Source organism: Eretmochelys imbricata, chromosome 14 (genome assembly GCF_965152235.1).
Source record: "Eretmochelys imbricata isolate rEreImb1 chromosome 14, rEreImb1.hap1, whole genome shotgun sequence".
In the NCBI taxonomy this organism is placed as follows: Eukaryota; Metazoa; Chordata; order Testudines; family Cheloniidae; genus Eretmochelys; species Eretmochelys imbricata.
This window is the reverse complement of record NC_135585.1, coordinates 25084609-25097541: the sequence shown is the minus strand read 5'-3', so window position 1 is coordinate 25097541 and position 12933 is coordinate 25084609. Positions and strand designations below refer to the sequence as shown.

The following is a 12933-nucleotide window of genomic DNA, read 5'->3' as shown; positions in this document are numbered from 1 at the left end:
TGGGCATCTGTGGAAAGGTTATGACTTCTTTGGGCTACCTGAGTCCCCTCATGACCAGTGCCCCCCGTGGAAATGTACCCTATGGTCAAAGGATAGCTGGATTTTTCACGAAGAGAGGAATGTTTTGATTCATTGAGACCTGGTTCCATGTTTCCATTTCCTTGTTTTTTCTCTTTAACAACATGATAGGGAACAGCTGTTCTGGGGTCAGCTGTTAAGTGTTGCTAAATTATTTACTGCATTTAATAATGGAAATCTGCACTCTGTGTAATAAACCAAGAAGCAGACTATAACATGCCTTATACATCGAGTGTCCCAGATTTGATCAGCACAGGTGCTGTCAGCACAGGAGTGGATCTCAGACTGAACAGCAGACTGGAGGAGAGCAAATGTCAATATGTACAGCCATTTTGCCTCACCCCACTCGGGGCCTGTATCACAGCATCTAGCACAGTGGGGTTCTGGCCCATCACTAGGGCTCCTACAATAATACAAATATTTAATAACAACAACAATAGTAATTAATAATGGAGCATAGCCTGGCAGTACCTGAGGGTTAGGACCTTGATCTTTGCCCAGCACACAGAGAGTAACACAGACAACTGCAAGAGGCTACACACCTAAATCTAAGGATGTAGAAAGAACAGTGTGTTGGTGGTGTTTGTGAAGTAGCGGGTGATCAGGTTGTTAAAGGCTGGATTACATAGCCTGAGATAGACACGTATAGGATCTTGGAGTATTGTATACTGCTCTGTGTATGAGAGACAGAGTTTGTAAAAGCCAGTTAGATGACAATACTCAGTAAGCCATACTGAAACAAGATACAATAGATAAAGGGCCTGATTCTATGCTAGGGCCCCTTTCCACCACTCCATACCCTAGGGTCTATATGTATTTACAGCCTTTTCAAGGCCCCGTTATGCTGCCAGAGTGGTGTATGAATGAGAGTCAGGCCCTAAATATGCAGCATTGAGTAACAGTGAAACTTTGCTAGGTGCTGCCAGCAGGGTGATTCTGGCCCATTTGTGGGTGTGGTGTTCTGTCCCCTCTAGTGGCACCGAGACCACTTAGAGATTAGTGAGTCTGCTTTACAGCCTTAGCTAATAGCCATATGGCTTTTAGCTCATGCAATAGAGGCTCATGCATTTAGCTCTAGATGTCCCAGGTTCAATCCCGCCTGCTGACGACTGGGATCCGTCGGCATTACAAAAGCAGTTCTTCAGGGAAGCAGTTTGCTGTTATTTCAGAGAGAAAGGAGTGCTTGCTGTTTGGTTATGCTGTTTTATATGGAATTTCCAAGTGCGGACGCACCGGCCAAAGTTGCAAAGGCTCAAAGCTCAAGAGGTCATTCTGGGTGTCGCTCCTGATCTTACTCTGAAATCCTCCCAGGGAGTCATTCTCCCAACAGGGAAAACCCAAAGCTGCAGCTATGTTGGGTGCCTCCCAGCCTGCTGCCCTGCCTCTTCTCAGTGCTCTTATCCTTCTTGCTCCTCAGGTCGCTCTTTGTTTCTCACCCGTTGGTAACAAGCTGAGAGTTCGCAGCAGGAAATTCCCAGCGGTGGTGAACTGCACAGCAATAGACTGGTTCCACGAGTGGCCTCAAGAGGCATTGGAGTCTGTCAGCCTGCGCTTCCTGCAAGAAACTGAGAACATTGAGGTGAGGTTCCAGCAGAGGTAACCCCTGCTGACTCTGCAGCTCCTGGTTTGTCAGCCGAGAGTTCTTCCAGCTGGAGATGGACCCTGAGTGCCCCAGTGCACTCGCCGTGATCTCATCAGCGAGTCATGAGCGGCTGTAGCCTTGGCTTCATTAGCAGAAGTGAGAAGCTGCTGCGTCCAAGCCCAGCCTGAACTCTCCTGTGAGAGAGGGCTGTAACTCAGCCACTGGGTGCAGGCACCCGCTGTTACTGTAAGCAGTACGTTCAGACCAAATTCCCAGTAATGTTACAGTAGAGCCTCCGTTCCACCAAAAGACACAGCTTTACTGCTCCCAAACACACATTGTAGACAAGTTGCTGACTGTGCTGTACCCTGCTAATCTAAATCAAACCAAGCTGCCCTGGAACGGGCTACAGATATTGGTCAGCATCTGAGAGAGACGCAGACCTTAGTAGGTGCTGGGTCGGGAACACTGTGTGTATGTGCATGCGTGCACTCACACACACACACACGCTCACACCCCCTCTAGCCCTCCCTTTCAGGGGTCAGGGTTGTGTTGGTGGCTTAGGTAGTGTAAACTGAGGTTTACAAATCAATCTGGACAGTAACCAGACTTGGTTCCTCTCTGCTGACACTTGCATAATTATTCCCCAGAATATACTTCCTTTGCTGCATGTGTGTCTGAGAATTTTTAGGTATTCTCAAGAGCAAATACATTTGTAGCTCAGTTTGACGGCTACTTAATACTCAATTAACAGCTAAATGGATTTATTCGTTTAGCTTTTCTACATAGTATTTAGTTGAGTCATATTGTCTAGAACGTCTCTTTTAATGAGTATGTATTTTCCAGTCTGTACAGAACTGTCCTTATTTTAATTAGTAAAAGGGAGTTATTATGTACAAATGAATAGTATAAAAATTACTCAGTACAGTATGTTCAAATGTAGAACACAAGCAACTGGAGAAATTCTAGAGAGAGTAAAATTAATGAAGAGCCCAAATGAGATGCTACACAGTCAATTATGCTGTAGTAGAAGGCAATGATTAATAGATTTGCTTACTTTTTGTTTTGTTTAAAATATAGTCTCTTTCATTTTAGCTTTCAGTGAAAGACTCAATAAGCAAGTTTATGGCCTATGTCCATACAAGTGTCAATGAGATGTCCCGGTCTTATCTGAGCAATGAACGTCGCTATAACTACACCACACCCAAGTCATTCCTCGAGCAAATCAAACTCTACCAAAATTTGTTATTTAAAAAGGGCAAGGAGCTGACAGCAAAAATGGAGCGACTGGAGAATGGCCTGCAGAAACTCAACAGCACATCTGCACAGGTGAGAAGACCCTTCTCTCGTCTCTGGTCTGAATGCTGATTTGTTTAGTTGTTTCTCAGCTCAATGCATACTGTGCTTCAGTTTGGAAGAAAAACTACAGATTAAAAGTGGGATGCGGGTAGTGAATGTCGGTGGTGGATCCTGGCTTTAGCATCCCCATCTCTCCCCTCCAGGGCTTGTGCTCAATTCTCAGATGAGACATGTTTCTGTTCCATGGGGGGAAGGAGAGAAAGAGTGAGGGTGTGTGTGTGTGTAAAGCCAGCTGCTGTGGTTCTAAACTAATCACTGCACAAGTAGAGAATCAAGTAGAGATCAATTTGATAAGTAGGTTTATGTAATTATGGTAATTGTTTCTCAGCTGCACATAATATAGTATGTTTGCATAGTCTGGGCCAGAGTGAGACCTGGAGTAAGGTCAAGGGAGCTGAAGTCAATGAGTTTGCAACTGCTTACACCAAATCAGCATCTGTACAGCTTCAGCTACACATTGTATCTTTTCATACTGCCATGGGTGTGTGATAAAAATGGGTAATGATGGGATCATTTTCCCTTACAAATCAGGATACATGTCTTTAAGAAACCTTAGTTAATGAGCATTCCTGAATAACTCAGTAGACTGAAATCCACTTGTAAAGAACCTATCTGGCTAAACCGCTAAAATGATGACTGGCTGTATATTGTTCTGGGTATTTGGCAACTCTCTCAACTCATATGACTGCATTCCATCCCTTTGATCATCTTGGGCACTCACCTCTGCATCTTTCCCTGTTTCTCTATATCCTTTCTATACACTGGTAACCAAAACTGGACATAGTATTCCAGCTAAGACCTAACCAGTGCTGAGTAGAGTGGTACTATCACCTCCTGTGACTTGCATGCTATGCCTCTGCTAATGCAACCTAAAATTGCATTTGCTTTTTTTGAAGCAGCATCACATTGCTGACTCATGTTGAGGTTGTGATCCACCGCAACACCCAGATCCTTTTGAACAGTGCTGCTGCCAAGCCAGTTATCCCCCATTCTGTATTTGTGCATTTGATTTTTCTTCCCTAAGTGTAGCACCTTACATTTGTCTTTGTTGAAATTCATTTTGTTATCTATAGTCCAGTTCTCCAATTTATCAAAATCCCTCTGAATTTTAGTTCTATCCTCTAAAGTGTTGGCAACCCCCCAAACTTTGTGTCATTTGCCAATATGATCAGTATGTTCTCTATTCCTAAATCCAGATAATTAATAAAGATGTTAAATGACACCGGACCCAGAACAGATCCCTGTGGAACCCCACTCAAGACCTCCATCCAATCTGACAGCGTTCCATCAATAGTTACTTCTATTGTGGTTGTTTAGCCAATTATGTTTGCATTTAATGGTAGTTTTGCCAAGCCCACATTTCTCCATCTTACTTATGAGATTGTCATGTGGGACTATGTCAAAAGTCTTGCTAAACTCCAGGAATATTATGTCCATCACATTTCCCAGGTATTAGGCTAGGTAAGGCATCTCTTATTTACCTGTTAGTGCTGAGGGAAATGGGCCCCACTTGATGCCATCCCAACCAGAATGGAGAATGAGGGGAAGAGGGGGATACTGAGAAAACCCCAGTAGGAACCAGCAGGCTTCATCTTTTCCATTTGAACTAACTGGATAACAGTGGTGATGGAAGCATTCCCTCTGGTGCCCAATGGAGAATGGAGGTTGCGGCAGACAGGCTATGGGCTACATCTTCAGTACTGCTGAGCACTCCTATCTGCAAAGGAAGTCAAAGGGAGCTGTGAGCACTCAGTACTTTTATAAATTGGGCCCTATGTGTAGCTTGCTCAGTTGGGGGCCAAAGGACCTTCTGTAATCCGCAGCCTGCAGTTTTTATGACATTTAATGGTGGAGAAGATGGCTCACATCTGTGTTTCTTACTGGCAGCTGACTCTAATATTAATACAAACACCGAAGCCCCTAGTACTTCAGGAATGGTTTCCTAGATGTCCCAGTGGGCATTTATTTACAAGCTCCAACATAATATCGGCAGTGTCCTAGGAGTCTGGGATGAAATGTGAAGCTTTTAATGCTCAGCATGGCTTTCTACTGCCTTCTCTTTTCCTTGGGAGTTTTCTGGTGTTGAGGGATAGGCTATCATTAAGCTTGAAGTTGATTTCCCGTTGGACTAGAATTGAAGCAAGTAGTGATTGTTCATAGAGTTGACTGACATTAAAGCCACAGTTTTCAAACTTGGATGTGCAAAATGAAGCACCTAGCTAAAACTGACCTGATTTTCAGAGGTGTTGAGCAATCACAGCTGCCATTGACTTCAGAACAAGTTCTGAATACTTAACACTGATGACAATCAGTCCATTTATTTAGATCCCTGAAGATGGACGTAGATGCCCAACTGCAAGCAGCCTGGTTTGGAAACATCAGCCTGACCTCCATGGAAATGACACGAGTTCTGTTGCGCATAGTGGACTGCAAGTGCAAAGGGACAGATGCTTTGTCCTACTCAAGTGTGTAGTCTGGAGTTTTTATTAAATGGGATTTTGAAAGCTTTTTTTAAGCAGGGAAAAAGAATTTTGACATCTACGTAGGGAACAGGCTGTGTCTCAAGGCTGAGGGCGATGGTCCTGATCCACAAAGGGACTTAAGCTTTGTGACACTGAGTGTCCCTCTCCTGGAGTCAGGCAGCTTAGGTGCCGAAGCCGTTTCTTGTGAGAATGATTTAGGCAGTCTGCTTAGTGCCACCCAAAATGGTAAGAGGAGGAGGTGGTTGTGGTGCCTACCTTATTGCTTTATCCCAGTGGTAAGATCACTCACCTGAGAGGTGAGGAACCCCTACTCAGATCCTTTCTCCTCCACAGGCAGAGTGGGGAATTGAACCTAGATCTCCCCCGTCCCAGGTGAATGCTCTAACCACTTGTCTAGAAGCTAAAAATTGGCCACCCCCTCTTTCTCTGGCCTGATTTTGAATGGGACTTAATCTGGTATGGGCTCTGAGCATGCCTACCGGATTGGGCCTCACAGGTGAGCTAGGTGCTCCTCCACTGATCCTTTCCCACTTTTTGGATCGCTCAGGGGCTCCTGCAGGAGATATGCATCTGGAGACCTAGCATGAGTCAGCAGTGCACCTGCCCAAAGACGGAAACATCAGTGCCAAGAACTTTTACCCTGAAAACGTAGGTGTCGAGTGACTGTAGATGCCTGCAGAGTTAGACAGCAGCTGAGCAGGAGTTTTGTGGACAACAGTGGTGTCTTAAAATTGGATCTTCAGTGTCGAAGTACCTTTGTGGATCCAGGCTTGTGCTCCTATTGCCAACATAGTTCTCACTGCTCTTGGTGCCTGGTGGTTAATGGCTAGTTAATTATCGGTATTGAATATGTCGTGGCACCTTGGGACACTGATTTTAACCTGGGCACTTGCAGTCTTTTCTCAGGGTGTTTCTTGAATTAGCCATTCTAGTTTCAAAATCTCCCCCCCTCCCCCCAGCCCCTTTTGGGATTTGGAAATCTTGGCATTCGTGATTAGCTTCTGTTTTAAGTAGCAGTCTCTCATTAGCTTATGTACTAAACAAAACTTCAGACAATGGCTGTCCTCCATTTCCAGGAAAGTCACAGGCTAGCTCCCAGATAATGAAATTGGACAAGTCTACTGGTTGAATAATTTATTTTTCAGAGCTATGCTCAATAAAAAGAGGTCTGTTCAAAGTCCTGTTGCTAAGTTAACTTTTAATATGACTTCTGTTAAAATTGCATCGCTGAATTCTAGATCCAGGTCTTGCCTGCTGTACCAATTAATTGCTGACCTTTGTGATGCAGTGTTTGTGTTCTTGAAACGCAGCATGGGCATTCAGATTAAATGTGCCTGCTGGGAACCTGCCCTCCAGGTTTTCTGTTATTTAATAATTCTTCTTGCTGTGTTCCTGGTCATAGTCAAGTCTTTCCTCTCTCCCAGTTGGAGTCACAGTGCAGTTCCCTTGAATGCCTGGCTTGCTTTGTTCTTTTTCTTTCTCCTCCACATTAGAAATTGCTTATCTGCCTACCCAGAACATATAGAAGCGTCTCACAGAATCTTCCCATTTCTTAGCGCAGTTGATGATTGCACACTCTGTACTGCTATTAGTTGATGATCTCATTTTCTTCTTCGAGTAGTGTCCCTATGGGTGCTCCACTTTAGGTGTCTATGTGCCCCTGCACCTCTAATCAGAGATTTTTGGTAGCAGTATCCCCTTGAGCCTGGGCATGTGCTCTCCCTCCCTCATGGTCTGCCTCCAGGCTATTTAGCACTGCATGGTGGAACCCCCCTCACTTCCTTCTCTACCACCTTTGGCCTCTGACCAAAGGAGCAGTTGTCCCTTCCTTATCTGTGTCCTTAGCATAAGTAGTGTTTGTTTTGTTACCTTTGTTCTCCCTAAAAGTACTCAGGCTAGTGTTTTATTTTTATTTTATTCCTTTGGTTTAAAAAGAAAAGAGAAAAAGGAAAAGAACTTCACTTTCCTTCCCTGTCTGGGGGCATTCTCTCCCCATCCCCCGGCATCTAGTAGACTCATAATTATTTCTTTTTCAGTTAAAAAAAAAAAAAAAAAGTAAAGACGATGTTCTTCTGCATATTCCTCCCTGCTAGAGGATGACACCCCCTGCCCAGGGGCTTGCCTGGCTCGCTCTGCTCCAAGCGGTGCCTCTCCTGCCAGGAGTCAGTTCCTGTAATGGCCAGACACTCACTGTGCCTGGGAGATCCTCACAGAAGAGCTTTACCTGCCACACCTGAAACTGCAGCCTCACAGGAGCTGGGAGCTTAAGTAAAAATTCCCGCCAATAGCGAAAACACTTCAGTCTGCAGGGGACTCCGTGGGGTGTTGACCCTGGATCATCCCTGGAGCCTTCGCTTCAAAAGGGGTCGAGTGATGCAGAGGAGAAGAGAGAGAGAGAGAGAAACAAAGAAGCCGCCACCAGCAGACTCCCCCTGGAAAGGCTCCTCTGAGCAACTGGCCAGCCAGAGGGGTGTTCCCCAGTGCGGCCACCTCCATAGGACAATATCAGCAGAGGAACCTCCTGCTGTGAGCTCAGCTGCCGCTCCTGGTCTGCTGGGAAGCTCTGGAAGCTGAAACCTGAGAAGGGGCTCCCTGCTCTGAGCTCTGCCCTGCTCTGAGCTCTGCTCTCAGCACTGACAAGGGGCTTCTGTAAGCTCTGTGCTGCTCTGAGCTCTACTTTGGGCAACTACTGCATGGAGAGGGCACAGTTAGCCTACCATCTCTAAAACAGCGACACAGAGAAGCCCTGCCGTCAGCTCTGCTTCTGCATGGAGACACCAGAGGCTTCCATCCTCATGCTCTGAGGCAACCATACAGTCCCCTAAGGAGAGGGGACAGTTACTGTACCATCTCTAAAAGAGCAGCATAGAGGAAACCCTTTGGTACCATATGCAACAAAACTCCCACCTAGGAAGTGTTCTGCACCTTCCCAACTATTCATACTGACTACAGACACTCCTCTGGGGTTCCTGATGAGCCCATGGTAACACAGGTACTTTGATACTCTGGAGACCTGTGGCCTCAGTACCCAGGGAGAGACCATTACCATACTGTTTCTTTAAAAAGTGGCACCAACAAACTTTTTATACTGGGCAAAACTCTCATTTAGGGAGTGCTCTGCCCAACTATCGGTACTGACAATGTACCACGGACCCTCCTCTGTGGTACCAAATGAACCCATGGTACTGCATGAGCTCTGATACCCTGGAGACTTGATGATTGGGAAAGAACCACAATCCCCGTTACTTGGTACCAGGACCCCGGTATCGAGCACATTCCGGCACCCAGAATCGCTCTTAGCACTGGGCGTATACTGCCAATACCCCAGTCAGCAGTACCCTTACCCACTGACAAATCTGACACTGACCAAGAGAAGATCATTCCCTGGCCCCTCAAGGTAGCCCACCACCACACTACAAGGGTCATCCCCAATTCCATCACGCCAACCTCTCATGCCTGCCTTCCTGCCTCTCCCTCCCAAGGCCATATTGTAACTCTTTGGGTATATACACACACATGGTGCGATCGTCTCCGGTGTCTCTCAGGGAGAGTCCACCAGATGGTTTGCTACAGCCTGGCACCTGAGCCAAGGCAGGAGAAAGCTTTTTCAGAACAGGAAAGAAGGGGGAAGGGGAAAAACAAACAAACAAAAAATCACACCTGAAGAGGAAACTACCTCTTCAGCACACTTCTCATCTCTCCCAGATGAGACTGTGCTGCCTACCCTTCATCACTAGGTGAAGATTTAAGAACTTTCTGGATCTTACAAAGAGGGTGGCAGACGAGCTGCAGATTCCCTTACAGGAGGTGGCAGATACACATCACAAGTTGGTGGAAATTCTGCACACTACCTTCTCATTTAGAACTATCCTCCCAATTAATGGGCTGATTCTAAATCCTACCAAAATCATCTGGCAGAGCCAGCTTCCATTGCACCAACCAGCAACAGAGTGTAAACAAAAACAACCCTACGTCTCTATCCAAAGAGGCAGACTTTGTTTTCAACATCACTCTATCATAGTGGATGTGGTTAATGCATGAAGCAAGCAACATAATGCCAAGTCAACTCCATAGGATCAGGCTTCGCAAGATGGCGTATTCATCAACAACATTACTGTTTAGAGTCATAAATTACCAAATTGTCATGGCCAAAACAATTTTGTTAATCTTGGGAAACCCAGGATGTTTCTGAAACATTACTGGAAACACAAAAAGAACAGATTCAGACCATTCTTAGAGAAGGTCAGTTAATAGCCAGACCGGTCCTAGGGACACCATTGGATGTAGCTGTTACAGCAGCCTGCCCAGTCTCCATGACAGTGGTACTGGGGTGGGTTGTGGGTTTTTTTTTTGTTTTGCTTTACCTCTCTAGATTGCCCAAAGAGCTACAGACTTCCAATTTGAAGGGCCAAACTCTTTGCGAAAAAGACAGATTTTCTCTCCACATCCTGAAGGATTCTCAGACCGCACTACACTCCTTAGGAATCTACAATGTGGAACAGAAGAGAAGATATACCTCTCAACCACACCACAGATCACAATCTTCTCAATATTCACCATCTCTGTGCTGTAAAGAGCCACAGTGTGAGTGGCCCAGGGCTCAAAAGTTAGAACAGTCTACACCCCAGTCCATGACCTCTCAAACTGCCTCTTATAAGCACTTTGATGAGCTGGTCAGGGGCCTGAACAATGATACCTTACAGCATCAGCTGCCATCTATACACCTGTCACGCCACTCAGAAGTCACCTTACCTTACTTCACAGCAGTTAGGACCAGCTTTAGCGAAAAGAGATTGATCTCTAGCCCTGAACTTACAGGGTGCCTACTTCCATATCTCAATACAACCATCGTACAGGAGATTTCCTACTGCTTACCTTTGGGGCAGGAGCATTAGAGGTACAGATTGCTCCACACAGGGTAGTCTCCAAGGTTCACTTCATTGCAGTGGCATACTAACCCTGGTACAGTGACTGGACTTTATCAGCACCAACCTGATGCAGTACAAGCGAGAGCACTCCTCTCACTACCCACATTCACCACCCTGGGACACGTCTCCCTAATATGCTGGGGAGCTCACCTACACAACAACAAGGTTCAGGACAAATGGCCTTCCACAGAAATGACCTTCCATATCACTCTTTTGGGGCTAGGGGCTGTCAGGAGTGCCTGTGCACAAACTCTGCCTTTCATCAAAAACACACAGTTTTGATGGGCTTAATGTGCCCTGTATGTTTTGTATCAACTGCCAAGGAGCTGCCAGATCTCCCTCCCTCTGCAAGACAGCATTCAAACGTTGGAATTGATGCACCCATCACAATGTGCTCATCTCAGCTGTCTGTCTACAAGGGATACAGAACAGGGTAACCAACAGTCTCAATTGGAATTTTCTCACGACAATGAGTGTATACTGAATTCTCAGGTGCTTCAAAATATAGCCACCCTTTGGGGAAACATTCACTGGCAGTTGCCCTCATCTTCCCAGCGGATAGGAACCACTTGCATGTCTTTTAAAGCGAGAGTTATTCTGATTGCCCCTCTTGACTATGACAAGTCTTGCTCCCTTACCTGAAGCAGATGGCAATATGCCCTCCTGTTCCTCTGATGTCAGCCCATTCCTTACTCGCTCTCTCAAAACAGTGGGCTGACCCTTCACCTGAACCCATGGGTCCTCCGCCTCCAGGCTTGGATCTTTCTTTGTTCCAAGGCTTAGAAGCTCTGACAAGTTGAAACACATGTTGCAACACATGTTGCAACACAACCACAAGTTGACCACTCCACATACGTGTCTACAAAATGGAAACGACTCCAAGTTTGTACCATTCCAAATGGACAGACTCAACATCATCTTTCCTCCTTCTGATTTTGCACTACATTTTAAACTCTCACTCAGATCCCTTAAGGTACATCTCATGGCGAAAATGGCTTCCCACTTGGAGTTTGCTCAACCACTAATGCGTAGACTCTTTAAGGGCATCGGGACTCTCTTCCCCCATGTGACACCACCTGCTCCAGTCTGGGACTTTAATCTAGTTCTCAGGACTTGGACTAGACCTCCCTCCGAGTCAGGGCAACTTGTTCTCTCTTACACCTGTCCACGACAACAGCATTTCTAATTGCCATCACCTCAACTAGGCACATGGGAGAAATAGCGGCCCTGATGGCACATCCATCATTCATGGCCTTTGTCTTTAAATAAATAAATAAATAACAACTCTAAGGCCGTATCCCAAGTTTCTCCCTACTTTTTCTGGACTTTCCATATGAATCAACAGATTCATCTCTCTGTTTTTTCCCAAAACCACACTGTGACAACTGGGAGACAATTGTGCATATGTTAGATATTAGAAGGACATTAGCATTCTACTTGGACAGGACTAAGGACTTCAGGAAATCCCCTAAACTCTTCCTTTCGTCCACAGAAAGATCCAAAAGCTTTGTGATATCTCCTCAAAGACTATCCAAATGGATCTCTAGTTGCATTAATCACTTAGCAAGGGCGCAACTTGTTTCCGTCCATATGCACTCCATGAGATCAGTGCCTACCTCAATCACATTCCATAGGGATACCCCATCTCCCCAGTCTATAGAGCAATGATTGGGGCCTCTGTCCATTCGTTCGCAGAACATTATGTGATCACTGAAGATTTGGCCGCTGACACCATCTTTGACTCCACAGTAATCTCTGTAGTAAAAGACTCCGCTCCGAAGTCCTAGCCTCCAGTGGTGGGTACTGCTCCGGAGTCACCTAAAGGGGAGCACCCATAGGGACGCTACTTGGAGAAGAAGAGGAAGTTACTCACCTTGTGCAGTAACGATGGTTCTTCGAGATGCGTGTCCCTATGGGTGCTCCACAACCAACCCTCCTCCCCTCTAGTTTGGAGTTCTCTACAGGGCTCTGTGGTAGAGAAGGAAGTGAGGGGGGTTCGCCTGTGCAGTACTAAATACCCTCAAGGCAGACCACAAGGGAGGGAGAGCACATGCGCGGGCTCAACGGGACACTGCTACCAAAAATCTCCGATTAGAGGTGCAGGGGCACACAGACACCTAAAGTGGAGTACCCTTAGGGACACACACCTCGAAGAACTGTTACTGCACAAGGTGAGTAACTTCCTCATCTATGCTGAGGCACTCTTGGATCTTTTTGCTAACACTTGGATCTGATCGGCCTTCAGATGATAATGTGGGAAGGAGCATGCTAAAATTTTCTAATTTCCTTGGGGTGTTCACTTACAGTCATTTCTCAACACCTCATTCCTTCTCTTCCCAGTCGTGGCCTTAGAGGGCTGTTCTCCATTTTAGTCTTTTCCTCCTCCCATTGCCATTCTGCCATCTTCTGGTAAAAAATGTCTCTTATGCTTGCATCAATGCTGGCAGGCACATGAAGGGTTAATGTTGTAGGTCTCACTGTACCCAGAAGCAGCACTAACTCT

At 45.9% G+C, this 12933-nt stretch overlaps 1 protein-coding gene across 1 annotated transcript in view; it reads left to right on the top strand.

Annotated features, from left to right (window-relative positions):
• Nucleotides 1-12933, top strand: part of DNAH9 (dynein axonemal heavy chain 9) — a 398671-nt gene that overhangs the window by 186695 nt on the left and 199043 nt on the right. Inside the window, exons 47-48 of the mRNA XM_077834481.1 lie at nucleotides 1496-1657; nucleotides 2756-2989. Coding sequence (XP_077690607.1) covers nucleotides 1496-1657; nucleotides 2756-2989 — 396 coding nt within the window. The remainder of the gene's footprint in view (nucleotides 1-1495; nucleotides 1658-2755; nucleotides 2990-12933) is intronic.